This window comes from Dasypus novemcinctus, chromosome 18 (genome assembly GCF_030445035.2).
Source record: "Dasypus novemcinctus isolate mDasNov1 chromosome 18, mDasNov1.1.hap2, whole genome shotgun sequence".
In the NCBI taxonomy this organism is placed as follows: Eukaryota; Metazoa; Chordata; class Mammalia; order Cingulata; family Dasypodidae; genus Dasypus; species Dasypus novemcinctus.
Genome location: NC_080690.1, coordinates 65,619,703 through 65,647,132, shown reverse-complemented (window position 1 = coordinate 65,647,132; position 27,430 = coordinate 65,619,703). Strand labels below are relative to the sequence as shown.

The window sequence follows — 27,430 nt, the reverse complement described above, 5'->3', positions numbered from 1 at the left end:
GATGGTGTTATTAAGCAGCAGTAGACCGCGGAGTTTAAGAAGCGAGTTACGTCACGCGTAGCCAGTGACCCGACCAATGGGAATGCCAGGGGACCCAGAAACAGAGGCAGGACGGAGCGCAAGGGCTGAAGAGGTATCACGTGCGGTCCGTGTGGCCAATGAAAGGCGGCGTAGGCCCTCCCCGCTCCTTCTGACGCACCCGCGTACCACGTGAGCCCGGGGCCTGGGAGGCGGGGCTAGTGTGAGAGACCAATGGAAGATATGCAGGAGGCGGGGTTTGCCCGGCCAGCCAATCAGAGCAGGACGCTCTCGGCTGTCATGGCGGACGCGGTCCTGTTCGAGTTTCTGCATATGGAGATGGTGGCGGAGCTGTGGGCGTACGACCCCGGCCCCGGGGTGAGCGCCGGGTTCCGGGGGGAATAGTAGCGGGCCGCAGCGGGGAGGCCGGATCGAGGCCCTCAGGAGCGCGGAGGGAGCGTTAGCAGCCCGGGTTCACGCTCCGACCCCGCCTCTGCCTTGTTGGGAAACCTTGGGCCGTTTACTCCTGGGTGAAGCGGGAGCTGCAAGTGCCCGCCTCGTGAGCTCCTGTTAGAATTGGGCGAGATAACCCAGGGTAAAGCACTTACCTCAAGGTCTGGCACAGAGTAAGCGACTAGCAATTATAATAATTATTGTTGGAGGTTTACTGAGGGCATTCTGCCTGGGTTGACTCCCGTCCCCGCCCCTCACTGGGTGTGCGAAGCAATGACGTAATCTTGTGTGCTTCCGTTTCCTCTTGTGTAAAATGGGCATCCTAACAGTAAGTCTCAGGGTGGAACGTTTAGTCATTCCACAAACGTCTCTTGATCGCCTTTTGTATTCTAGGCATTGTTCTTAAACAGTAAGATATACCATAAGCTAGTGAGAAATTCTGTTAAAAATAACAAAAAGAAAACCTTAGCGTCAGGGAAAGAAGAGGGTTGGAGTGGTGGATACTCAGGGAAAGCTTTTATAAGGTGAAGGACGGGAACAAACCCGTCGGTAAGGGGGAAGAGCATTCCAGGAAGAGGAAACAGCAGGCGCAAAAGCCCTGAGGTAGGAGCATGCTTGTCTTTTGGAAGTTGGACCTGATAGATTAAATAAACAGAAGTTTTTAAGCACTTAGTGCAGTCCCTGACACAGTCCTTAAAGATTTTTGTTATAAAATCCCATACCAAGAAAAGGGTGGGGGCCCTCACAGAGAGTAGGTGCTTAATAAATAGGGGCTGTGGTCATTTTCTTTTATTATCTCACTGTGATTATCATCATTAGCTATACGCAAGACATTTTGACCGGCTTAGGCCTGCTTCCTAGGTGGGGCGCCCCAATAAGGGTGTTGTTTGTTATCCTCTGAACTTCATTTCTTCCACGTGTTCATTCGTTCAGTCAGCAGCACGTGCCAGGCCCTGCTGTGGGCTTGGGATTTCTCAGTAAACCATACAAGAACCCTTGTCTTCCTGGAGCTTATGTTCTGGTGGGGGAGACAGGCAAATAAGATAAATGAGTAGAAGATATGGTACATCACATAAACGCTGTGAAAAAGACAAAGCGTGGGAGAGGGAGTGTGCATCGGGGTGCGTGTTGGGAGGGGTGTTGCGTGTTTCAGCACCCCATCCATCCTGACTTTCAAACTGGAATCCTTGGAGTCTTCTGACATCTGCTTCCTCTTCCTACCTCCAGTTTGGGCCTCACCTCCAGGCGGTACCCCATTCTGCTGTCTAAATATGTTTCCTAATCTGTTCCCTCCCCGCCCTAGGCCAGGCTTCCTCCTCTCCACCCTTGATCCAGCCTCCTTCCTCATTTCTTTGCTTTTCTTACTCATCACATCTTCACGGAGTTCATTCCGATTACTCCTTTAAATCTTGGCTCAAATGCTACTTTCCAAGACCCCACTGAGTTTGGGTTTCCTTTCTGTTTTCACAGCTCCCCCTTCCCACATTCTCCTTGGTAGCCCTCATCACATTCAGAATTATGTATGTTTATCAGAATTATGTGTCTTTGTCATCTCTTGATTCCTTTCAGTATCCTCTGCCCAGCTGAGCTTGTGTGGGCTGGGACCAGGTCTGTGTTGATCACCTCTGTATTCCCTGTCACATAGTAGGTCCCTAGCATGGATTAGTTGAAGAAGTTGAATGCAGTGCCAGGGGAGGGGCACTGGGATACATTTAATATTATAACTAGTAATAGCACCTAGCATCACATAGGTGCTAGACTCCTGATTTCATTTGATGCTTCTAACAGCCAAGAGAGTCTGGCATGCTCATTCCCAGTTTATAGATGGAGGCATTGATGGACAGGACTCCTTACTCTCATGTGGCAGAGTCAGAAATTTAACTAGGTCTCCTACTTCCAAGGCTGGTGCCGTAAACTTGTTTGTATTTCCCACAGTGTATTTTGCCTGACGCTCTCCAGAAGGCTTTGAATAGGTTTCTGTGGTCAAGGAGGTATGGGAAACACTGGGTTGCTTCGGTTTGCTCACCACAGAGCTGTTCAGAACATACCTTGGGCAGCTGTTCTCTTCCGGCTGCTACTGGAATTCCAATTCTCAGGTCCCACGCCAGAGATTCCGACAGAAGCTGCACTGGGATGTAGCCTGGGCCTTGGGCTTAAAGGAGCCAGGTGTGAGACCTGGGGCAGTCTCCTCACCCTCCTTTGACCTGGGGATCCCCGTTATGCAGGTGACACATCGTGGGAAACTGCTCCATTTTCTCTGACCTGTCTTTCTCACCTCTGGCCCCTCTTCCTGTCTCTGATCCAGCTAGTTTTGCTGTGCACCAGATGTAGGCCTTATGTTTCTTGGGTATTTACCGTGAACCCAGAACAGTATTCTACCTGACTTAGTGCTCAGAAAAACCTTCTGAGGTAGATGCTGTTGTCTCCATTTGATAAAAGAAGAGCTGAGGCTCTGGAGAGGAAGGAAGTGCTTTTCCTGAGGCTAAGCCAGAACTCAGCTGCCTGCCTCGGGGATGCCCCTCCACCAGCTTCCAAGCTCCCCAAGGACAGGGAGGGTGGCTCATTCTCTGTCCCCACAGCACCGGTGCTGGGGAGCCACAGTCAATGTTCATAACTTTTGTGTTTTCCGTATCCTGCCTTCCTGGTTGTTGAAGGGAGACTTGGTAAGCTTGCTAGGCCCCTAGCTGGAGGTTAGACTGTTGAATGGACTGCCAGCCAGAGGAGCCAGAAGCTCAGAGGAAGCTTTAAAGTGACCAAGAACAGCCCTGCGGGCCAGACCTTCACCCCAGCCTGCACCAGAGAGTAGGGGGATAGGAGACGGCATTGGGGGTCCTTTAGGACTGCCTTGGTGGATGAGGGAGAGGTGTCGAGGGCAACGGGTGGGACTTGGGTGGCTTTATCCTCTCTCATCCATCTCATCCAAACACTGTTTGGGTCTTCTGGTGCCCTTTACTTTAGGGAAACTGAGAACCTGTCTCCTCTCTGACTCCCTCTCAAGGGGAACCAGGGCTGCCCCCTCCCTAGGCCCCAGGCCCAGCAGCGGGGCTCTGCAGGTGGACGTTGAACAGGGTGGCCCTCTGCCAAGGAGAGCAGCCCCTGCTCCTGAATAGGCCCAGGAGCAGGGGAGGAGCCGAGCACACCCACCTCCTCCTCAGTCCAGAATGTTCTCTTTCTCCTGAAGTTGCCCAGGATGTGTGTGTGTGTGGGGGGGGTGGCAGGTGTGGTTTGCTTGCTCTTCATTCAGCCTGGGCTTGGAGCTATGTGGACCTCTGCAGCGTGAGCCCTTGACTCTTTCTTTACCCTAGGACGTTTTTCTCTTACAGTTACTTCTTTTCCTACATTATTCCACACGTGCCCTTTTTTTTTTTTTTAAGATTTATTTATTTATTCCCCTCCCCACCCCACCCCAATCTCCTCTCCGCAGTTTTCTGCTCTCTGTGTCCATTCGCTGTGTGTTCTTCTGTGTCCACTTGTATTCTTGTCAGCAGCACTGGGAATCTGTGTCTCTTTTTGTTGCATCATCCTGCTGCATCAGCTCTGTGTGTGTGTGGCGCCACTCCTGGGCACGCTGCACTTTTTTACCCATGGGGCGGCTCTCCTTACAGGGCACACTCCTTACCGCGTGGGGCTCCCCTATTGCAGGGGACACCCCTGCGTGGCATGGCACTCCTTGCACGCAGCAGCACTGCCTGTGGGCCAGCTCCACACAGGTCAGGAGGCCCTGGGTTTGAACCCTGGACCTCCCATGTGGTAGGTGAACGCTCTGTCAGTTGAGCCAAATCCTTTTCCCCACATGTGTCCTTTTAGTTCTTGGATGAGTATTAGACTCTCTGGGTTCTTCCATGTGACTCCTAGCTTTTCTCTCATTTTTTTTCCTACCTCGTATTTTTTCCTGACAGTCTAGAAGCTGTACCTAGCTTATAGATTGCCTGTCGTTCAGCTCCCATATTAAAATACATTCTTCTGGGCCACCACGTTTCTCATTCCCAAGAGCTTTCCCTGGTCTCCAAGTGCCCCGTCCTCCTTGTGATGTGTTTTGTGGGTGCCATTAGCGCCTCTGCGGGCCACTCTTCACTACATCATCTCCTTTCCTCTCTGTGGTGTAAGGGAAACCGTAGAGGCAGGCTTGGAAGCCCGGGAGGATCACGGGACCAGGTCCTGCCTTCCGGAAGGACCATAACCCCTGATCCCTGGAAAGCTTTGCAGGGACAGGACCACAGAACCCCGGGAGGTGGCTGGGGCAGGCCAAGCTGCCCTCCCTTCTCCCCTTCTTCCTCTGCTCCTTCCCTTCCTCCCCTTTGGTCACTGCTCCCATCCCCCACTCCACCGTCCTTCAGTGGAGTAAATGTCGGGTCCCTGTCAGGGCCAGTGGTCTCCAGCAGTAACAGCTGCTGTGTGTGGCGCTGCCACGATAGGCTGGGCCCTCCTAAAAGACTTCAGGCAGATTTAGTCCTCACACCACCACTGGGAAGTAGGTACCGCCATTAGCTCCTTTAAACACACTGGGAGACTGAGGCACAGGGCTTAGATAACTTGCTCAAGGCCATGCACCTAGTGTTGTAGGCAAGATTCAAACCCAGGCAGCCTGAGGCTCGCCAAAGGAAAACTTGTATTTTCTGGAAACTCTAGTTCTAGACTTCCCTCTAAGCTCTCCTGCCTGACCTTTGGGCCCTGCTAACTCTCTGGCCCCTCCCAGCCTGACCTCCCTTCTGTCAGCAGGTCCTGCTCCTTCCTTCTCTCTCTGCCTGAAGTATCTTTCCATCCTGCTCCCTCCACCTGCTGAACTCCTCCTCTCCCTTTGGATTCAGTGTACATGTCACTTCCCCTGACGAGCACACACACCCATGCAGAGCACGTCCCCAGGGAGCACTCCCACAGCACAGCGTTCCCCCTTCCTGGAAGACCCGGGGAGCACTCCCACAGCACAGCCTTCCCCCTTCCTGGAAGTCCCAGGGAGCACTCCCACAGCACAGCATTCCTCCTTCCTGGAAGTCCCGGGGAGCACACTCACAGCTCAGCGTTCCCCCTTCCTGGAAGACCCGGGGAGCATTCCCACAGCACAGCATTCCCCCTTCCTGGAAGTCCCGGGGAGCACTCCCACAGCTCAGCGTTCCCCTTCCTGGAAGTCCTGGGGAGCACTCTCACAGCACAGTATTCCCCCTTCCTGGAAGTCTCAGGGAGCACTCCCACAGGGTGGCATTTCTCCCTCTTGGCAATCACCACAATTGTAATTAGGTCATTAATTGCACCATTCGTTCTTGCCCCCTCCTCAGTAGAATATTGGCTCTATCAGAGCAGGGACTGTCTACGTTGTCCCCCGCCGTGTACCCTGTCCCGAATCTAGGACTGAAAGGCAGACCATCAGCGTTTGGGAAATGGACGAGTGAGTTGCTGCACTTGCCTGCAGGACAAGAGGCGTGCTCCTCAGCCTGTCCACTCACCTCCTCTTCCCACCGTGGCCGCAGCTACCCTCCCACTGGCGCCCTTCTCTCTGCCCCTGCCCACACCCTCTGCCTGGAGTTCCCTTCCTTTCCGGCCTCCTCCCAGGTCCCTCCTGCTGGAGTTGGCTTGGCCCTGCGCTGTGCCTCCAGGTACTCCTTGCACACCTCTTCTCCATCCATACCTCTCAGTTGTCCTTGTCACCTGGTCATCTGTCACCCCACTAGGCATAGTGGCTGAGCTGCTGGGAGACACCAGGAATCACTTGTGGAATGAACGAGCATGTCCTGGGTTCTCGCCATCACACCAGGAATCCTGCAGAGCAGGGACACGATGTACCTGGTCACACTGGAGCCCCTGCCCCGAGCGCCCTTCAGAAAGAGAAAGGACAGAAGCTGCAGCCCAGCAGCCCCGGTAGCATAGACTCACCGGAGGCTGGGGGTTATTCTCGGTGCTGTGATGCATCAGCCCCCGAGCAGACAGAGCCCCACCGTTTGTGGGGGATCCCCTGCAGCCAGTTTCATTTCTGTCCCATCAGCCAGGAGGGTGCGTTCCTGTTTGACGCTGAGGCTTAGAGAGGCCACAAGCATTAATGGTGCTGGCACTCACCTGAGCTCTCTGCTTAGCCACCAGCCCCTGTAACCTCAGAAGGACCCTAAGAAATGACTCCTAGCAGTATTATCCTTTTAACAGATGGGGAAACTGAGGCACCAGGTAGTAAGCTGCTGCCCTGGGTCCCACAGCTAGTCAGTGGCAGGGGTGGGTCTGGACCAAGAAGGGTGGCTTGAGGCCCCCGCACTCAGCCCCCACACAGCGCCACCGTGAGTGACAGACGGGAGGTGGGCTGCCTCCCCCTTCCCTCCGTCACCCTCAGAGCTCCCCCCCCCCCCCCCCGCTCCAGCCATGCCCCCATCTCATTTTGCAGTGTGGGCAGCCCTGCTGGGCTCTAGGGACCCAGAGGAAACAACCGGTGCCACCAGAGCGAGCACCATGTAGTTCTGCAGGAAACGCTGGGCGTGGTGGAAGCGGGCGAGGGCCTGGGTGCCAGGTGCCTGGCAGAGAAGAGGGGTACCTTGCTTTGAAATGCCGGGCCCCGTGGCCTTCTCCCTGCCCAAGGCAGCAGTGGGCACTGTGCTCCCCACCCTCCCACAGGCCATCCAGGATATCACAGCGTAGTAGAAGGAATCTGGGTTTGGGAGCCGGACCTGCCCAGGTAAGATAGCCCTTGCTGAGTGTTTCCCAGGCAGGTTTTCACCCCTCGGAGCCCTGGTTTCCAGGTGTGAAATACAACTTACGTTATGGGACCATTAAGATCAGAGAAGGTTTATACAGTGCACCTGGCACACAGTGTTCAAATCCTGATTCTCCGCTTTGTTCAGCATCCGTTTATTATGCATGCCGGCTGTGGAGGGTTGGCGGTCACTGGGCTGCCCGGGGCTCTACCCTCGGTGACTGCTGGGCGGCCAGGACCGAGCTGGCGGACCCCACCTGGGCTAGAAGAACAGTGAATGAAAAGGTCAAGCCACGGCCTGGGCCAAGGGAAGTGAGTGCATCGGAGGAGCAGGGCAGATGGTGGTGGCAGGAGGGCTCCGGGTGCTGGAGCAGGGGCTGGTGGCCACTCTCCTGACTGCGCACCAGCCGGAGGGAGACCAGAAGTGCTCCACATGGAAGCGCCGTGGGGACAGAGGGCCCCCCTGCGCTCCCTCCCCTGGTCTGCATGCCTCCTCCATCTCCTCCCTCCGCATGCAGGGCATGTGCTAGAAAGCGGCTCCTGACGCCACGGGCCACCAGGACAGCCTTGGCGCCCCCAGTCCAGACCTCCCTCCCCTTGTCCTCTCCTGCTTACCACAATAAAGAAATACGCAAATGTCTCTTTTTCCCCATCAGGCACGCCCCACGCACATGAGCACACGGGGCGACAGGCGTGGTGCAGCCCTCCTGTGGCCCCTGGCAGGGCCCCACCCAGGGTTCCTGGCTGACACTAACTCATCCCCGCCTCCCCCTGCCCCCCGCAGGCTAGGCTAGAGTGCTGGGGCCCAGGCCTGTGACCCCCTCCCTGTGGCCCAGTGAAGGGCTGGCCCCTGGCAAACCTGCTCGTCAGGTGAGCCCTTGGGCGAGTCACCTGGAGCCTCTGGGGCCATCGCGGTGCCTCCCCAGAGGGACATTGTAAGGACTCATGCTTGGCGCTCTCAGGGTCAGCAATGGAGTCTTGTGAAGAGCTGACAAGCCGGGCCGCGGGGTGGGAGCGTGGGGACTGGGCGCGGCTTGCGGGGCTGCACAGGTGAGGGAAGACGCGGGGCGTCACGGTGGAGGGGCACGGCCTGCCTGGATGACCCCTTGGGCCCGGGGCAGCCGCCCCCCCAGGCTTTCTCACCCCAGACCTGCAGGGCCAGGCAGGGTGGTCTTGGGGCCTTGCAGCTGCTTTCACGGGTGCCTGTTGGAGGCGGTGACAGCCCTCTGAGACTCTCCTCCCTGGCCTTCTAGGGACAGAAGACGAGCCTGTCTGTCCTGGAGAGCATGGGCTTCCGCGTGGGCCAGGCCCTGGGTGAGAGGTGAGCGCCGGCCCCACCCATGCCTCGCCACCTGGCTGGGTCCCTGTCCGGGCCTGGGCCAGAAGGTGGCACCTCTGTGCAGGAACCCGGCCGGCGCTCTCACAGCGTCAGCCTGGCCCTGTGTCCACCCCCGCCTCCCCCCAGGCTGCCCCGGGAGACCTTGGCCTTCAGGGAGGAGCTGGATGCCCTCAAGTTCCTGTGCAAGGACCTGTGGGCGGCTGTCTTCCAGAAGCAGATCGATGGCCTCCGCACCAACCACCAGGTGCGTCCCTGCCCGTGCCCCCGGCCCGGCCCCAGCCCTGCTGCTTCCTTCCTGGAGGCTGAAGCCGCAACTGGGAAGAGCGAGCCGGGCTTGAGCCAGGAGGGGAGGCCCGCGCAGGATGGTGGCAGCAGCCTGCCCAGAGCCCGAGGGCAGGAGCCCGGGTTTCCCACCCATCCCCAGGTGGGTGCTGCAGCCGGGAAGCCAGGAGGCTGCAGCAGGGCCTCGTGGCAATTTCCGGGCCTCCCAGGGGCCCCCCAGCATGAACCCCAGCGGGGTGTTCGTCTCCCCCAGACCCAAGTCCCCATTACACACCCCTGCTGCGCCCAGCCCAGCTCATGCCACACCCTGGGGCACAGGGACTTTCCCGGGGGCCAGCCCAGCCCATTGCTGGTCCCCCACCACGCCCAAGTTGAGAAGTCCCCAGGCCCTTCCAGACCCCTGCACCCCCCACCCCAGCCAGCCCTCAGCAGCACTGGCACCCTTTGCTCCAGGGCACCTACGTCCTGCAGGACAACAGCTTCCCCCTCCTCGTCCGGATGGCCTCGGGCCTGCAGTACCTGGAAGAGGCCCCCAAGGTACGGGGGTGCTGGGACAGCACGCTTCACTTGCCCGCTTACCCATCCCCACCCCCTTATGCCTCTCCCCAAGCCGAGCGGGCGGCCCCAGGCCCGGGCCCCGAGAAGGTGTTGCCCCTCGCCCCCAACATGAAGCCCAAAGCCGGCGTGGCTGCCCGCAGTGACCTCTGCCCCTCCCCCAGTTCCTGGCGTTCACCTGCGGCCTCCTGCGCGGCGCCCTCAGTACCCTGGGCCTCAAGAGCTCGGTCACCGCCTCCGTGGCAGCCCTGCCCACCTGTGAGTCTTGCGGGGGCTGTGCAGGTGGCGGGCCCGGCTGCCCAGCCCCCTTTTCACGGGTGGGGGATTTGAGGCTCAGAGCTGAGTCCCGGGCCCCACGATTGCCCTCAGCCCGATTCCCTGCCATGCTCCTGATGGGGAACCGGCGATGAGGGGCTGGTGTCGGGGAAGCAGGGGGCACGATGCAAGCCAACCTGGGTGATACCCCGAGGGGGTGCCCGAAGAAAGGTGCTACCACCCCCCGGCCCACTGGCCAAGCTGTCTGTCCAGAGGACAAGTTGGCGTCCCGTTCCCACCTGGGGTCAGCCTGCCCCAAAACCTGCAGCTGGTCCCCCACCCCCGGGGATTCTCTCTGCTGGCTGCCCCAGGGCTGCTCACTGGGGATGCCTCGGGTTCTGTGGGCAGGACCCGGGTGACACATGCCTCAGAAACCTGTGCCGGGCCCCTCCCTTTGGCCTACATGCCTGTCCTCTGTGCCCCTCCTCACCCACACAGCCTGGGATGCAGGAAACTGAGGCCCGGCCCAGGGGCCACCCAGGCGGCAGCACAAGGTTGGGGTGGCCTCTCGGGGCTGCTCAGTGCTCCCCACCTCTTCACCAGGTCCCAGCGCAGGCTAACTCCAGTCCTTCTCTTCCAGGTAAGTTCCAGGTGGTGATCCAGAAATCCTGAGGCACCCAGGCCCCTCGCCCCAGTGCAGCGTCACGGCTGCTCCTCCCTCACCTGCCTCAGGTGGGCCTGGGCCACTGGCAGGCCGGGCCTCTGTCGTCAGGGTGGTCCCTGGGCTATGCTGGGGACTCCCGCATGTGGATGACAAAGATGGATCAGTCTGCTTCAGAGCATCACGTGCTCGGGGAGCAGGTGTCCAGGGGGCGGGCTGCGTGGGAGGCACGGTGGTGCTGGTGGGGGGGCACCTGGGCCCCGCCAGGCCACCGAGCACAGATACTCAATAAAGGCGTGGGATCAGACCAAGAGGAGGAAGGTTGGGCGTCTGCAGGGGAGGGGGGTAGTGCCCCCTCAGCCTCCCTCCTCAGACCCCCTCGTCGCCTTCCCCCTACTCCCGGGCCTGAGCCCCGAGCCTGCCCCCTCCCCACACACACACACACACTGGAGGGTGGGCTGGCTGTCGACAAGTCGGGCTGCTCTCTGCCTAGCACGGATGGAGCCTCCCTAGGGCACCCGGAGTGCGGGTGGGGGCTGCACAAGCCAAGGACGGGGTGCCGGCCTCCCCCACGCCCTCCTGGCACGCGCAGGTACGCCTCACACGCAGCCAGCAGGCTGCCTGTGATCCTCTCGGGACCCGGGCAACACGGGGGCTTCGTGTGGGGCCTTCACCCCTACAAGCTGGACGGGGGGTCGGGCACGACACCCAGATGGGACAGAGAAAGGCCCCCTTGCTTCAGGCACCCCAGGGTCTCTCCTTAGCCTCTGTGGAGTCCTCTGTCCAGCTCCGCACACTCCCGGTCTCTGCAGTACCCAGCAGCAGCCCCCCCGGCCGTCTGCTGATGCTCCTGGGGGCGTCAGTCTCCCCCCACCCCCCCTTGCTCCTGCAGCTGTAAATCTTTCTGGAGGAGGACACCTCAGGAGCCGGGCACCGGAAACCCTGCAGCTGTCTCCCCAGTGAGTCGCAGCTATCCGCTGAATTGTCCATGCCACATAGACCAGGGAGTGGGGGAGTGGCCGGCCCTGGTCTCACGACAAGTGGCCCAGCAATGGAGGTGGTCCGCAGGCCTCCCCCAAGCCCAGACACACAGGCCTGAGGATGGTGAATAAGGAACAGAGGACAAGCCATCGCAGGGAATGGAGGGTTGGGGGGACAGTTCTGTTCACACGGCCTAAGCATGGGAGGGGGTGCCCGTGGGGCCAGGTGGTCTCTGAAAGGGCAGCGGGCTGCTGCCATCTGCCTCTCCTGAGCCCTCCCTTCAGACCAGCAGCTCCAGGAAGACGGAGGCAGGCCTGGGGAGCCGAGGGGCCCCACAGCATGTTCAGCACCTCTCGCTAACCCAGCAGGCCCTCCTTGCTGAGCGTCGCGAGGGGCACCCCCAGGCGCTGCCCCAGCACGCAGGAGCGGAGCTCCCGGGGCACGAGCCACTGCTGCTTCCACGGGGGCCGGACTCCACCCCATGGCCTCAGTCTCCACATCCGGCAAGTGGGCATCACGCCAGCCTGTGTGGGGAGGAGGAAAGAAGTGCCTTGCGAGTGCGGTGGGGTTAGGGGTAAAGTGTTTGGGCAGAGCCCGCTAAGTGGATCCCCAGGGCCGAGGGCCAGGCCCAGTGCCCTGGGAGCTCCTCCACCCGACTTGCTGCCAGCCGGGAGGAGGGGGTGCCCACTCCCGCCCACTCAGCAATGAGGAAGCCAAGGCTCAGAGAGGTGAAGTCACTTGCCCAGGGTCACACAGCTAGGCTGTGGCGGAACTGGCAGTGAAGTGGGAGTGGGTCTGCCGCCCGCTGCCCCACAGGCCCCCTGGTGGGACGAGGAGCCCCCGCGGGTCCTGGCTTCAGGCCTTGCCTGCCTTTTCCGTGCCAGGGGCCGGTCTCCAGCCCTCACCTGGGCGCCACTGCCCCGCACGGAGTCGAGCGCCGGGTGGGCGGGCTGCGGGAGGGGGCGGGGCCAGCCAACCGGTCTGGCAGCTCTGCTGGGGCCGCGCTGGGCCTGCGCTGGCGGCCGCCGGGGCTGGCAGGGAGCTGGGGCCGCCGTCAGGTATGGGGGACCCGGGGCTGGGGGCTGGGGGGCAGGCGGGCAGGAGCCTCACGCCCGGCCCCAAACCCTCACGGGGCCCCAACTCTCCGCCCCGGTCTCCTCGTCCTCGGGCCCCGCTGCCTCACCTGTCCCTGCCCACCCCACCGCGTCCTTCCTTCCGACCCCTTTCCTGCTTCCCACCGTCTTCCCAGGACACCCCATCTCATCCTAAGGCTGCCGAGGCTCTCCCCAAAACTGGACCGCCCCTTTTCCATCCCCCCAACCTCAACCAGTCCCCCAGATGGGCCCATCTCTGAGGCTGTAGTCGCCCTGACTTGCTCAGCTGGTCCCAGTTCTCACCACGCCGGTTCTTGTCATTTTAAGCCCCATCAGCCTCGCTCTCTCGACCCTCGGTCTCCCACAAACCTCTGCCCAAGGCCTGAGATCCCCCCACATTTTCCTCGGCCTCTGCACCAGCCCCCACAATCCCAGGCCAAATCTGCTGCTCTGCACCCCTGGCCCTGGCCTCTGGGGGCTCCCAAACACCCCGTCACCAAGCCCTGGGAAGTTCCCCCAAGCGAGCCCCGGCCCTCCGCAGCTGCTCCCCCACGCACCCCCACCCCACCCCCGGTTTCTGACCTTTATTATGAAGAGCATCTCTGTCTGAGCCAGGGACCCCAGAACCCAGGAGCCCATGGGGTCCCTCAACTGTCCACAGCCTCCCGGAGCTGCCGGGAGCGGGGCAGGGACCCCGAGCCCTGGGTGCTGACCCCATCCTCCCCCTCCCGCTCAGGAACAGGCCGCCATGCACAAGCACTACAGCGTCCACTTCGTTGAGGGTGCCCTGCGCCCCCAGATCCCCGATGAGCGCTACTTCTTGGACTCAGAGTTGGGGCTCCAAAAAGGTAAGGGTCACGGGGGGGCTCGTGGCACGATGCAGGCCTGTGAGGGGGGCTGCTGAGTGGAGGGAGGAGTGGAAGGAGGAGCCAGGTCCCAGGAGTGAAAAGCCTCTCGCTCCCACGGAGACCTCCACACGTGCCGTGGGGAGGGGGGCTCGCCTGGGTGAAGGGGCCAAAGCAGGGGCCTGGGCCGGCCATGGGTCTGTGGGGACAGCCCTCCAGCCTGGGGGGTGCAGCAGGGTGGGAGAGGGCTGAGTGAGGAGGGGCTCAGCTTCCGATGGTGACAGCAGGTGCTCCTGCTTGGAGGTGGGGGGCAATTACCTCCCATTAGGGCTGATTCAGTCCTCAGGGCTGGGGTGTCTGCACATCCCCACCAGCACCCTTCCCCTCCCAGTACCTGCCTCGTCCCCGTCCTCTCCACAGCCCCCTCCTGTCACTCCTGTCCCCTCTGGACCAACCAGGGCACCCCCCAATGGATTCCTTTCAGCCGCCCCCCCCCCCATTGGGAGATCCCCCCAGGGACCCAGGAATTCGGTGGCAGGGGCGGAAGGGCCTGGCCGCCCCCTGGGGTCTGCTCAAACCACAGTCACCCTCTCCAGCCCTTTGCCTGTGAAGCCCCAGCCCCTGCACCTTTCTCCCCATCTCCCCGTGGGGAGAGCACAGTCCCCGGCCCCTCCTCCTTTTCCATCTGGCTCCTTCCAAGCTTCAGGAGTTCCAAAGACTCCCCGGCAACAGCCAGGTTCATGCCAATGCCCCCCAGGGGTCAGGGACCCAGGCCCAGTCACCTCCCACTTCCTTCCTTCCAGGATGCTGTCACCAGTGGCACCGGGACCCAGCAACCCCTCGCACCCACAGGCCCTGTTGGCCGCCCCCCCAGCCATACTGGCTGCTGGCCTACCACGGCCCCTGGGGGGTTGGCAGTGGCGGCTGGTGCCAGGGACCCCGGCCTCTCGTCCTGCAGCCGCCACCACCCCAGCCCTCCCATCCCAGCCCCCTGAGGCAGCGGCACTGCTCCGTTCACGGGGCCCAGAAGGGGCCACCCACCGCCCCCATAGGACTGGCCAGCGCCCTGCAGCTGCCCCCTGCACCCACTGCAGCCAGCAGAGGCCCAGCTCTGGCCTCCGCAGCCGGCACCCGACTACAGCCCAGCAATGCCCAGCCCCTGCGCAACCCCGCGGCCTGCGGCCCCTTCACCTCCTACAGCTCCGGTGCTCACCCCGGCCTCCTGCCACCCTGCTTCCGCCTGGGCCTCCTGCTCCCTGGCTGGCTCCCGGGGCCTACCCCCCTGACCCCGCTCTGGGGCCACAGGCCCTGTCCTGGCCAGCCACGCACTCCTCTGCTTCGCCAGTCAGGGTCCCAGGCTTCTGCGTAGGCCGCCGGCGGAGCAGCCCATGCGCTGCTACCCACACCCCTGCTCTGCTTCCTGCCTTCACAGCCTCCCCTCCCTCAGCCCAGCAGGCCATGGGGGACATGGGGCAGGCGGTGACGGGCGCCAGCTTGGAGACAGGTCAGGTGTGAAGCAGCAGCAAGAGGTAGGAAGTGGGCTGGGGGCTGGAGAGCGCAAGCAGCAGCGGGTGGGACTCACTCATTCTCTTCACAACTACATGTCGGCCACCTGAGCCATCCAGGCTCGCCCTGGGATGCGGGAAGGAGCAGGACAGACAGGATGTGAGCCTCGGGAGGAGCGGGTGCAGGAAATGAGATAAGAAAGGCAAGTTGAGAAAGTTTCACCTGGTGACAGGTGCACTGGGAGAAATAAAGCAATACATGGAGCTTGGGAGCGTCAGGGTTTGCTGATTCAGTCCGGCCATCAGGCAAGGCCTCGGGAAGGGAACGTTCCAGCAGAAATAATGCAGCTGTCTGGAGTAAGTGCACTGGCAGGTGGTCAGCCAGCGCAGACTCCGAGGTGGAGCAGGCATGGTGTAGCGTGGGTTGTTGGAGGGACAGCAAGGAGGCCCATGTGGTGGAGTAGATGGGGGGGGGGGGCAGGGGCATGGGGGTGAAGCTGGAGGGCATGAGGCAGCAGCCAGGGCCTTGGGGCCGCAGCGAGGACCCCACTTTCACCACAAGTGAGGTGGGAGCCACAGGAAGCTCGGAGCCAAGGAAGGGGTGAGCTGAAGCAGGAGGAGCTCACAGGACAGGGTGGGAGCAGATCACCCAGCAGGGAAGTGGCCACAGGAGTCCAGGCAAGAGGTGAAAATAGCCCATTCTGGTGCTGGCAGGGGAGGTGGAGAGACATGGCCGGTTTCTGTTTTGAAAGGGGTGGTACAGCTGGGCAGTGACCCTGGCAGGACTCGGGTGCCAGCACCCTGCCAGTCTCCTGGGGCCTGAGCTGGGCACTGGAGCTTCCAGGCCAAGACGCCCATTTCTCACACGGGGAAATAGAGGCTCAGTGGGGTGAGGTCAGCAGTGATTGGGCAGAGCCGGGACTGCATCCACCCGGCCCACCACCCCGGGTGTCCTCAGGCTGTGCCACCTGTCCTGGATCCTCTGGCCCACTAGATTATTGTAAAAGTGGGTGGGCTGGCCCCACACCCCATGCAGTGAATCTCTGGGCACCCCAATGCCAGGTCCAAGAAATAACATTCACTGGGGGACAAGGCAGGCAAGGCACCATGGGCGAAGCAGACACTGGTCCACAAAGCCAGGTGGAAACCCGAATCCACGCCTTTCACAGCCCCTCAAGGCCACGGCGTTTACCAAGGGCCACCCCTGGCCAGACCCTGTGGCATCCGTGCTCCCTGGCGTGGATGGGAGGGTTTGACCCGAGTCACCCCAGGAAGTCTGGGAGGGGGATGCTACTGCAGGGAGGGCAGACGGGAGGAGGGTGGGGCCGGCCAGCCTCACCCACTCAGTTTCCCCTCCCCCCACCCCACTCACCCCCCTGGCCCCTAGACATCCTGACAGAGGATGATGTCTACTGCAACTGCCTGGCCAAGACCCTGTGCCACGTGCCTGTCCCGGTCACCGTGGGTTTCTATGCCCCCTTTGGCTGCCGCCTGCACATGATGCTGGACAAGATCACTGGTGAGGATGAGGGTCTGGGGGTGGGAAACAGTGTCTCTGGTCCCAACTCCCGGTTTCCCCGGATCCACTGGTGCCCGAAGCTAGCCTGCCCCAGGGGGCCTCATAACTCAGCCTTAGCCGGGTGCCTCCCCATGTCCACAGCCTCTTCCCCCCGGGTACTGCCCCAGCCTCCTCCCTAGCCTTTAGTCTCATGCCTGCCAATCAACACCAAGGAACCTCTTCAAAAACAGATGTGGCTCTGTCCCTCCCTTGCTCAAAAGCCTTCCATGGCTCCCCAGTGACTGAGGGAGAAAACCCAGGTTCCTCACTGTGGCTGCAGGTTTCTACCCAGCCCCTACCAGCCTCTGTGCCCCCCAGACCCATCCCTGTTTCCTCAGTCCTGAACCAGGGCCTGGCCCCCCAAGACCCCTGACATTACATATATCACTCAAATAGATGAGCTGCTGCCTGGCCAGGTTCCACGGCAGCTCTGACCTGGTTCATACCCTGCCTGTGCTCAGAGCCCAGCCTGAATCCTGGCCAGAGAGTCACGCAGGAGGCACCCCCAGCCCTGCTGCAGGCCTGCTGGCCTTTCACCCATTCATGCGTTCACTTTTCAGTGAGCACCTACAGAACAAGTCCACACCCAGCCCCAGGGTCCTATCTGAGGAGCAAACGGCAGAAGTCCGCAGGGTCTCTGTAGAGAAGAGAACAAAGATTAGCATCTGAGGTCAAAAGAGACCTCATGCAACTCCTGCTGCGTGTGGGACGACTTCGATACCTTTCAGCTCTTTAATTCACTGACCTGGGGGCACACAGGCCCTACCTAGCGCCTTTAGCAATCTGCTGAGCAAACGCCCCTACCCCTAGCGCTTGTGGGTGCTGAGGTGACACCGCAGTGACTGAGACAGCCAAGGCCCTGCCTTCCTGGGACTTCCAGTCCATCCTGAGAGGCAGACCCATTCCCAGACGGTGACCACCCACCTGGGGGTCAGGGAGGGCTTCCTGAAGGAGGAGGAGCAGTAAGCCCGCCATCCCTGGGCTTTTTCTCTGCTGCCGAGCCTTCCCCTGCCCGAGCAGTTTCATTCGTTCTTTCATTCCTCGGGCCCTCGGGGCCCCGCCCAGGCTCTTCCTCGTGTCCCTCGCCCTGCCGTCCCTTCTGTTCCCGGTACTCTTCGGCCGGTCGCCGCCCCCACAGGCTCCGCAGAGTGGGGCGTGGCTCGCCGCTCACGTCGTGTCCCCGCTCCCCCCACCCCTGCAGCGTTGATGCAGCAGGAGGCGGTGCAGCGCGAGGCGGAGGAGCTGCAGCGCGTGCGCGGGCGGCCGCGGGCGGTGCGCGGCTGGGGCTACCCGCGGCTGCTGTGGTTCCTGGTGTTCCTGCAGCCCATCATCACCGAGCTGCACCTGCGGCGCAAGAACGTGCAGTTCCTCTTCATCCGCTTCAGCGCCTGGCACTACGCAGGCACCGACAAGCTGTGGGCCGGCCTGGTGACCACGCTGTGCGAGGGCATCCGCCACCACTACGGCGCGCTGCCCTTCAGCATGTACTCGGTGCTGGGCAACAAGCCGGCCACCACGCCGAGCTACCGCCAGCAGGAGTGGCACTTCCGCGGCCGCGTGTGCCTGGCGCTGGTGGCGCTGCTGGCGGCGCTCGGGCTCGGCGTGGGCCTGCTCTACCTGTCGCTGGGCGGCCGGGCGCCGGGCCACGGCGGCGCGAGCGGCAGCCTGCTGCGGGCGTTCGGCGGCGCGGCCACCACGCTGTCGGGCTCCGGGCTGCTCATGACCGTGTTCTCGGTGGGCAAGCACCTGTTCGTGAGCCAGCGCAAGAAGATCGAGCGGCTGGTGTCGCGCGAGAAGTTCGGCAACCAGCTGGGCTTCATGTGCGAGGTGAAGAAGGAGGTGGAGCTGCTCACCGACTTCCTCTGCTTTCTGGAGATCTACCAGCGGCGCCGGCTGCGCATCGTGCTCGAGGTCACCGGGCTGGACACGTGCTGCCCGGATCGCGTGGTGGGCGTGCTCAACGCCATCAACACGCTGCTGTCCGACAGCCACGCGCCCTTCGTCTTCATCCTGGTCGTGGACCCCAGCATCCTGGCCGCGTGCCTCGAGAGCGCCGGCTCCATGAAGGGCACGGCCGACAACGGCTACCACTTCCTCAACCGCATTGTCACGCTGCCCTTCTCCGTGCCGGTCATGGGTCGCCGCACCAAGCTGCAGTTTCTGCAGGACGCCGTGCAGAGCCGCGACGACCTGCTCTACCGCGAGATCACGCGCAAGCTGCGGCCTCTGGGCGGCGGGGGCGCGGGCGGCGGGGGCGAGGACGCGAAGCTGCTGGGCGTGGAAGCGCAGGCGGGGGCCGAGCGCACGCAAAGCCGCATCGATGCCGTGGCGGCGCGCCGCATCCAGGAGGCGCTGCTGTGCCTGCACGACGAGCGCGACTGCCTCTACGAGTACGTGCCCGACAACGTGGTGTCCATGCGGCGCATCGTCAACACCGTGCCCATCACTGTGCGCCTGCTGCAGCAGCAGCAGCAGGGCGACTTCGGGGGCCTCACGCCGCGCCAGGCTGTGGCTTGGGTCGTACTCGCCAACCAGTGGCCCTGTCGCCTCAGCTGGGCGCTGCAGTGCCTGGAGGACCGGCAGCAGACCGGGAGCGGGCCTGAGGGCCGCGCCCGCCTCTGGGATGTGTTCTGCGGCAACTGCCAAGAGCTGCACACCATGACCAAGGCCTTGCAGAACGTGCTCGACCTGGATGGTGACCCCGAGCTTTTCGAGCGCTTCCTGGGCTCCGACTTCCCCTTCACGGTGACCGAGGCACAGAGCCTCCTGCGCTGCACTGTCAACCTGGACCACTCCATCCGCCGCCGCATGGGCCTCCTCCGTGCGGTCAGCACGCTCAAGCCGCCCAGCCCACCCAAGTCCCCCGCCCACAATGCCCCCCACTCAGCCAGGGGAGCCAAAAGCACCTCCCGGGAGCCTGTGTCAGGACACTCCATGGCGCATGGCCCTGGGCCCGTCAGCAGAGCCCCCCACCCTGGGGGCTGGGCACACGGGATCAAGCCTAGACCCATGGCCTGAGCTCCCTTCTCTCTGGGGTTATCTGTCCACTGCAGGAAACAACAGCTCCTCCGGCTGCCCAAAGAAGGGCGTAAGGGCCCTACTGGGCCCAGGGTCAGTTGTCCAGTGTTTGGAGTGAGGCCTGTGGGGGCCACATTCCCCCCAGTGAATCTGTGAGCCAGTCAGAGCCTTTGGCTGCAGCCTCCCCGGGAGTGGGGTGGAGTGTCAGTGCCAAGGTCTGAGAGCAGGTGCAGGACCAGGGAGGAACTCAGGATTCAAGTGCAATAAATGAAGGTGTGGAAAGTCCCTGATTGGTCTTTATGCCATGTCCCCCCGGCTCAGTGAAGTCGAGGTCTAGTCCTGCCTTGTCCTCATGGCCACACAGCAAGCTGTTCTCTGGCACAGCTGGCATCTCTGGTGGCAGAGGGCGTGAGGGACTGGTGTGTGAGGCTGCAGAATCAGGGCAGTCAGGAGATCAAGGCCAGGCTGACGCAGGCAATGGAGAGCGCCCAGACCTCGGGGTACCCCAGGTCTCTGGCCCCACATACTCTGCAGGCAGGATCATAGCTGGCATTTCCAGGGGTGGTGTCCCCGGTGACCTCAGCAGGCTGCCCCACTTCCAGGTGACTCCACCTGCAGCATAATGGATTAATTAGCCCTCACTGGCACCTCAGCCAGCTGGAATGGGTGGTGCTGCTTCCCCCAGAGAAGTAACTGTCCAATACTGCCTGTTTTATGGGTCAATCTGGGGCCACCCAAGGGTTTGACATGAAAGCCCCCTGATCAGCCCCTGATGGGGAGTTGGGGCCAGAGAAGTTGAGCAGAAATGGGGACACTCATAGGACATAGAGTTGGGGGCAGGTGGGAGGCTCACCCTGGGGCTGGGTGGGCTCTTTCAGCAGTTCCCACACCTGGCCCTTGCCAACAGCTGGAGCCAGCTCCAAGGGGCAGCCAGAGTCCTTCTTGGTCCAGTAGCCCCACCTGCAGGTCAGTTCCCCGGGGATGGGAAGCAACAGTGAACATGCTCAGGGGTATAGAAAGGCCGTGGCTTCAGAGCCAGGCCAAGGGGACAGTCCCCAGGGAGCCAAGATCTGTGTGCTCCAGGCCCTGCACAGACACTCATCCTGTGGCCAAGCACTCAGGTGGGGGTGCTGACCTCATGTTCCTCAGCCTGCCTGGCCACAGGTGGGCACGGGGTCCAAGGTGGGTTAGTGGGCGCCAGCCCCGGGATCCTCACAGCTGCCCTTTGGACGATGCTGTTTCCAGTCCTGGTGAGTAAGTGGGGGAGTGAGACGGATACTCCTGGACCTGCTGGGAGATCTTACAGGTTTTGTAGCCTGCCCCAGAAGGAAGCCAGCCCAGAGGAGCTGACCTTAGAGAGGGAGTGGGCGCCTCCGGGACGCTGTGAGACCAGCGTGCCTGCAGACTCCTTCTGCAGCCCTGAAGCTGGTTGGAGTTGGATTTTTTACCACCCAGAGTTCAAGCTGAAAATAAACTGGTACCAGGAGTTGGGTACAGGACTGAGGCAGCACCAGGCCTATACGAAGCTGTGGCCCCTAGGAGGTGGCACACGGCACTGGTCACGTTGCCACCACGTAAAGCTGAGTTTTGGGGACTTTGTGGGAAAAAAAAAAAAAAAGCTGAGCTAAACCAGGGCCTACGAGTGGCTTGCTGTGGCCACAGTGGCGCCCTGTCCTTCCTCAGCACTCATGCATTCTGAGGCGCGGGGCTCTCACCAGGGTACTAGTCCTCACCAACCACAGGGAGCAGACGTGCCTGCCAGTCGCTCTGAGGCCACGATCACAGGGTCAGAAGCAGGTCTGCCTTCTTTCTGCCCCTCCCCCTGCCCACTGGCTGTGTGCACCCTGGGGCCCTTCGGAAATGGCAGAGCCATGGGAGGGAAGTCTTGCTGGAGGTCAACTGCCTGCCAACTCCCATATCTGTGAGTGTGAAAATAAACTTCTGGGCTAGGCAGTGAGGTTACCAAGGTTTGATTCAGTGTCAAGCCGCAAAATAAAATGGGCTCCTTGAGCCTTCACAAAAGATACCAACAATGACAAGCTTGGGGCAATGCTTAGGTGGCCCAAGGCAAAGGGAAGAACACACACACTTGGCCAAGGGGATTCCCCTGCCTCCAGCCCGCAATCCAGGACTCCAGGAAGGAAGAAACTCGCCAGCGCCCCTGGACGACCGAGGCCTGCCTCCCGGCCCCAAGCTGCCCTAGTCCAAGCAGAGGTGGGGAGACTGGGCAGCGGGTTGGAACCGGAGAATTCTGGATCACAAGCACCTCGCCAAGCCCCCTCCTTGCCACTCCCGCCCCCGCACCTTCACTCGCTCTGTCCGGAAGTGAGGGTAGAGGGCAGCTGTGAACAACCACCCCTCGGGCCTAGGCTCATGGGCAAGGCTGGAACTGACCAAGGCCCACCGCGACCCACAGGGTGCTGTACCAAAAGACCTTGACCCGGCAAAGGAGAGGTTCCCAGCACCTCACACCGCCTCGGCAAGAGGGGGCCACTAACCCAGCACACCGACAGGCCCCTCCCAACACCACCTCACAGATGGTCACGGGGTGCCAGCGTCCCCAGAGTGGGGCATGAGGTGTGCGGCAATGGTAGCGATTGCGCCTGGTTCCAACCCCTCACCCAAACAGGGGTCTTCACTGTGGTGGTCTAAGAGCTGTTAGGACGCTTGTAGCAGCAGGTGACAGAAGGGCCGGCAGTGGCCTAAACAGAAAAGGTGACAGATGCCAGGAGGGGGCAGAGTACCAGAGCTTGGGGCTGCGGCTCCGCCTCCCCTCGTGTGGCCTGTCCTCCTGGGGAGGGTGAAAGCCTCTCCCAGAGAGGGTCAAGAGCCCTCCTGTTGCACTCCAGGTACATGCCAGCAAAGGGGAGCGGGGCGCTGGGTGACGGGGCACCCCGTGGGGCTGGCCCATCTCTGTCAAGGCTGGTGGGAAAAGGCTGGTACCTGCTGCCACTGAGCCCAGGTGCTGCGTCCTCTGCGCCACCTGGGAACCCAGACCTGAGCTGGAAGAAACATGGGGTGGTTTCCCTCTCAAGAAACAGTGGGTGTGCGTGCGGCAGCTGATGTATGCAGAGAAGTCATGTGGCGCATGAGCCCACCCCAGGGCAGGATGCAGTGGGATGCTGGGGCTCTTAGCGTCGGACCTCCTGGTTTTCTTTAGGGACCCAATGGTCCCGGGGCACCCAGGCTCAGAACACAGCAAGCAGCAGACCAAGGGTGAACCCAGCTCTGGTTTATTAGAAAAGGTGTGAACAGCATTGCACCACAGGAGCAGCCCCCAGCCCTCCACCCTCCCTTGCCCCACACCCACTCCGCTTGCCCACCCCCGTGTTGTAGTGCCTGTCAGGGGCACAGCCTCAAGTGGCCTGGAAAGCAGGGTCCCCAGAGCCCTGGCTGCTCCCCGCCCCAGCTCCCTGATAGAGTTATTGCACTTAAGAAAAAGAAAGCTCTGCAACTCTGCCCCCAACTCTCCCACCCCCCGCCCCAGCCCTCACCCTGTCTGGGGCTCTGCTCTACCCACTTCCACCACCGCCACCACTCCCGCCCCTCCCAAGCCACACCTGCCTGGTCCCGGGCTGCCAGGGGGATTATCTCACCCCCACGGAGGCCTCCTGCCCTAAACAGGGCCAGCCTGGTGGAGAACTGGAGCCCGGCCTCCAGGCCAATGCCTGGCCCCTCCCTCCTCCTCGTTGTCCACCCCCCACCCCCCGGCCCAGAGTCCTCAGGCCCTGGACGTGTAAATCGAGGTGCTTAGGGCGGGGGAGGGCCGCCATCACCCCCCCAGAGCTCCTGCACCCCTGGTAGTGCTGCAGGGGGGGGAGGAGGCCCCGGAATGGCCCCCCCACCCCTGGCGTCCTGGGCCTTGGGTGAACAGGTTCACAATGGCTCTGGCCTCAGCTCATCGAAGACTGGCCGGAAAAAAAGGGGAACTTGGAGCAAAGAGATTGGGGGAGGGGAACGTCAGCACGGTGGCCTAGCAGCCCCTCTCCCCCATGCCTCTCCCCTCACCTCACCTAAAGTGTCACAGTGTCTCCTGCCCGGATTCCTGACTGGCTTCCAGGAGCAGCTCCTCGAGCTCCTTCTCGTTCTTGGAGCAGCTCAGTTCTGTGGGAAGAGCAGGTGGCAGTTCCAGTCAGGCAGCGAGGGTGGCAGCAGGAGATGCCAACCCCTTCCATGCCAGACCCACCCGGGCCAGTCAACAGCCCCCACACACCCCTCCAGGAAGTGCTCCCTGGGACCCTCTGGGAGGCACAATGGGTACCGAGGTTTCAGTCTCACTTGGGGCCATTTGTTCAGGGGAGAAACTGAGGCCCACTGGAGGCAAGTGCTTATTTCAGATCTCCCCAGTGCCCAGGCAAGCCCCTCTGCCAGGTCAGGAGCCCCTCCTCACCCTGCCCCAGAAGCTCCTCTCACCGTGTTCCAGGCTGCAGCTGCCCCCCTTGGCCTCGGGCCCTGGGGGCAGTGCGAGGGCAAACTCGGGCTTCAGGCCGTTGGGCAGCGGTGGCCCTGACTGGGGCAGCTCCGGCTGTGGCTGAGGCTCAGCCAACCCTGTGTCCTGGGTGCTGATGGCCTCAGCTGGCGGCAGGGCGGATGAGGGGGGCAGTGAGGGCAAGGCAGTTGGGGAGGGCGGGGCAGGGGGCCCTGACCTCTCTGGTGGGCTCTCCACCCGGGTCACCACAAACACCTTGTGGCCCCGGCCTGGGCTGGACACAGAAATGCGTTGCTCGGTGGGGGAGGAGGGGCTGCCTGGGGGGGTCCTGTCCCCAGGGCCCAGGGAGTCCGTGGGGGGCACGAGGGCAGGGCAGGGAGCTGAGGAACTCTGGCCGCTGTCTGCCATGTCTCTCTCCCCATCCTCATCCTCCTCGCCCTCCCCTTCCGAGTCTGAGTCTGAGTCCGGCCCAGGCTGCTGGGCCCCGTTCTCTTGCGCCTCGGCGGCAGGCTCGTCCCCGGGCTCCTCATCGGGCTGGGGCTCAGTGACGGTGATCTCAGGCATGGAGGCCGACAGCTGCAGCCGCTGCTCCTTCTCCTCCTGCTCCCGGGCCAGCACGAAGTTGCGCTTGCAGCCATTCTGGATCTCGGCGAGCAGCGCCTTCTGAGTCTCGATGAAGCTCTTCACCTGCAGGATGAGCGGCCTGGCTAGGGGTCTCGGCCAGCCTCCCCCCACCAGCCCCCGGCCACACCTCCTGCCTCCCAGCAGCCTCAGCTGGCCCCGCAGACCCGCCACACCCCCATCAAGGCCTCAGGGAGGAGCCCGGCTCACCGCCTCCTTCTTGGGCTCACGGTCAAGGTCCAGACGCAGCAGAGAGTGGTTCACCTTGAGGGCCAAGGACAGAGCCATGAGCCCGCCTGTCTTGATCTCGTTCTCCCGGAGGTCCAGTCTCAGGAGGCGGGGGCTCTCAGCGATGAACTCTGCCACTGCCACCGCGCCTGGGAGGGGGACCGCAGGGGCTGGCCATGGGCCCCATGCCGCCGGCCAACCCGAGCCCAGCCAGCCCCCTGCCTCGGCCCCGCCCGCACACTCACCCTCGCACGTGAGCTTGGTGGAGGCCAGGCCGAGGCGCAGCACGCTGCGGTTGCCGATGAGCCCGTTCTTGAGGTTCCGCACACCCTCGTTCCCGATGGGGTTGTGGCCCAGGTTCAGCGTCTCCAGGCTCTGTGTGTGCGGCTGCAGGGGCGCGTGCAAGTGAGGGGACGTCAGTGGAGGGCAGGCCCAGGAGAAGGAGCCGAGCACAGGGGTTCGGCTGGTTCCTGCCCCTCAGTGGATCTAGAAAGGTCTGGCCCTCTAGGCTCTTAAAGGTTTCCTCCAAAGCGCCAGGTCTCCTGTCCACTCCCCACAGCTCTGGGCGGGGCCTGCACCCCAGGGTCCTTCCCTGGAGGCTTCCACGGGTGCTTGCCGTGGGAGTCAATGTGCCCTGCCAGCTTGCTTAAAACATCTCATGATAAAAGGATTGAAAACTCCCAGGAGGCTTCCAAAAATACTAACTATTCTAAGCACTGTACTAGGCTAGAGCAGTGGATGCAAAAAGACAAATGAAGACTGTGGTTTTCCTCAGGGAAACTGGGGTGTGGACGCCGAGGGAAAGACCGGACAGGTCTTTCAGGATGGGGGCGGGAGTGGCCCAGGAGCCTCCCTCCCCCGCCGCGACTCACCAGTGTCATGCCCAGGAAGGCCATGCCCGTGTGTGAGAGCTGGTTGTTCCAGAGCACCAGGGTCGCCAGCCCCTTCCTCTGCTCCTTGAGGCCCTCGCAGATGTAGGCCAGACCTGGAGGAGGCCTGTGGTCAGGCCCCACCTGGGCTGGCACTCCGTGGCCTGGGGGCCATGACCACCCAAAGAGCCAGGTGGCACTACGCAGTCCCCTCAGCGGCTGGCGCTATCCTCACCTCCCTGTCCCTGGGCTGTAACACTCATCCCTGAAGCACCGGGGTGACGGCCCCCCACACCCAAGCTTATCCCTCAGGCCAGCGCAGTCCACCCAGGCAGCGTCCCAGCTTTATTTTCCTCCATAGCACATGTCACCACCTGAAAGACTTGGCACTTCTCCGTTTCTCATCTTCGTGCCTCCCCACTAGAGTACAAGCTCATGGAGGGCGCGATCTCGGCCTCCCCCAGGGCTAGGCCCAGCTTGGTAAACATCTGTTTCTTCGTGAGTGAACACAGGTGGCTTCAGGGCCCTGGCCACCCTGGGGGAAACTGGCCTTTGTCCCTCCTCTGCCCCCTCCGGTCCTGTCTTTACACTAAGGCCAGGGGCCTCCTCCCATGCCCAGATGTCCCTCCACTGTGGCTCTCTTCCGTCCCTGCACCATCCTAAGTCCTTTCTCCCAGCAATGCTGTTTCCTTTCTACTCTTTACAGACTGTAACTACTTTAATTTTTTGTTCACTACCTCACCTCATCTCCCAGGTCTCAGCTGAGCTGCCTCCTCCTCCACAAAGCCCTCCCTGACCCCAGGCTGCGTTGTCATACTCTGGGACAGGTCTGTCTTCCCCACTGAACGAAAAGGTGCCTGGGGGGACAGGCTCCCCAGCACCTGCACGCACCGGAGTCCAGCACATGATTGTTCCGGAGGTCCAGGATCTGCAGGGAGCAGTTGAACTTGAGCAGGTTGCCCAGCTGGGCTGAGTCCTGCAGGCCATTAAGCTTGTTGTCGGCCAGGTACAGCTCCCGGAGATTCATGTTCATCTTCAAGGCCGTGGCTGGGGATGACAGGAACACCACCAATGGGCCAGGCCACCCCTGGGCAGGCGCAGCCCCAGGACCCAGCTGGCAGCCCCCATCCCACCAGTAGGCTGCACCTCATCGGCTCATCCCTTCCTCGGGGGCCTGGGCTCACCAAGGAGCATGAGGGGCCTCCCAGACAGGCTGGCATTCTCCAGGTGCAGCACGGTCAAGCTGCTGCGGATGCGCAGGGCGCGGGCCACGAAGGGCGCCGAGTGGTCCAGCAGGGGCGTGTTGCGAGCATCCAGGTACTGCAGGCAGCTCGTCTGGGGGGAGGGGGCTGGGTCAAGCCCTGCCTGCTCTGGGGGAGCTGCCACCAGCACCCAGCAAGCAGCAGAGCCACAGCTGTCATTTAGTTTCACAGCTGGGAAAACTGTGGCTGCTGAGAGGACAGCCCTGGCCTGGGCACGGGGGATGAGAGAAGCAGGGCTGGTGGGAGTCCTGGGGTGAGGTGGCAAGTACCTCCAAATGTAGCCCTTCCTTCCCTGGACCTTGTGGATTGGGGGTGGCAATCAGTGACATGAAGGAGGGAGAAACCCCCTGCAGAGCTCACACTACAAGGGCCCATGGAACCGGGGTGCAGGTGGGTGCCCAGAAGATGCCTTGGTCCCTCTGCCTGCACTGCGTCCGGCTTGGAGGTCAAGGGCAGGAGCTGCCCACCTTGCGCATCATGTGGGCGGCAGCCTGCCAGCCACGGGTGCCGATGTGCTTGTTGAAGGAGATGTTGAGGTGGGTGGCCGACTCGTAGTACTCAATCATGTCAAAGAGGGCAGAGGCACCCTGTGGACAGACAGTAGGGGGCTCAGCCTCGGGCCGAAGCTGCTCAAGGGGTGGCATGTATGCCCTGACACAGGGTCCTACGGAGAATGGTCCAGCACAGGTGTTCTGGGTAGGGAGAGGGCATGACGGGAGAGAAGGCTGAGGCCAGCCAGGAGGTAGGGCCAAACAGCCGCAAGGTAGGGGTATCCTGATGACACCCA

The 27,430-nt window shown here is 62.1% G+C and overlaps 3 protein-coding genes across 11 annotated transcripts in view; 2 read left to right on the top strand and 1 right to left on the bottom strand.

Annotated features, from left to right (window-relative positions):
- The first annotated feature begins 273 nt into the window (after positions 1-273).
- Positions 274-10,540, top strand: TRAPPC6A (trafficking protein particle complex subunit 6A). Of its 2 annotated transcripts, none has more exons than XM_012521814.4 (6): positions 274-396; positions 8,395-8,462; positions 8,607-8,724; positions 9,216-9,299; positions 9,482-9,575; positions 10,213-10,540. In XM_012521814.4, exons 1-6 carry the CDS (start codon positions 319-321, stop codon positions 10,242-10,244), a joined length of 474 nt encoding a protein of 157 aa, XP_012377268.1. In that variant the 5' UTR covers positions 274-318; the 3' UTR covers positions 10,245-10,540. The 2 variants fall into 2 exon arrangements, with proteins under 2 accessions (XP_012377268.1, XP_058136399.1); XM_058280416.2 differs by having other exon boundaries at positions 8,607-8,904.
- NKPD1 (NTPase KAP family P-loop domain containing 1) lies at positions 9,587-19,519 on the top strand. 7 transcript variants are annotated; one of them, XM_071209327.1, is made up of 7 exons: positions 9,587-10,212; positions 11,126-11,192; positions 11,583-11,717; positions 13,045-13,156; positions 13,957-14,358; positions 16,046-16,177; positions 17,418-19,519. In XM_071209327.1, exons 4-7 carry the CDS (start codon positions 13,057-13,059, stop codon positions 19,232-19,234), a joined length of 2,451 nt encoding a protein of 816 aa, XP_071065428.1. In that variant the 5' UTR covers positions 9,587-10,212; positions 11,126-11,192; positions 11,583-11,717; positions 13,045-13,056; the 3' UTR covers positions 19,235-19,519. The 7 variants fall into 7 exon arrangements, with proteins under 7 accessions (XP_071065428.1, XP_058136397.1, XP_071065430.1 ...); XM_058280414.2 differs by having other exon boundaries at positions 11,580-11,717; XM_071209329.1 differs by lacking the exon at positions 13,957-14,358 and having other exon boundaries at positions 9,589-10,212.
- Positions 19,520-23,012: 3,493 nt separating this feature from the next.
- Positions 23,013-27,430, bottom strand: part of PPP1R37 (protein phosphatase 1 regulatory subunit 37) — a 50,623-nt gene continuing 46,205 nt past the window's right edge. Inside the window, exons 5-13 of one of the 2 annotated variants that reach the window (XM_023586223.3) lie at positions 27,111-27,230; positions 26,566-26,716; positions 26,273-26,428; positions 25,385-25,497; positions 24,758-24,899; positions 24,495-24,661; positions 23,648-24,350; positions 23,248-23,338; positions 23,013-23,142 (exon numbers count right to left, since the gene is read on the bottom strand). In XM_023586223.3, coding sequence (XP_023441991.2) covers positions 23,256-23,338; positions 23,648-24,350; positions 24,495-24,661; positions 24,758-24,899; positions 25,385-25,497; positions 26,273-26,428; positions 26,566-26,716; positions 27,111-27,230 — 1,635 coding nt within the window. In that variant the 3' untranslated portion in view covers positions 23,013-23,142; positions 23,248-23,255. Of the gene's footprint in view, positions 23,164-23,247; positions 23,339-23,647; positions 24,351-24,494; positions 24,662-24,757; positions 24,900-25,384; positions 25,498-26,272; positions 26,429-26,565; positions 26,717-27,110; positions 27,231-27,430 lie in introns of both variants that reach the window. The other variant, XM_058280413.2, reaches the window with a different exon arrangement.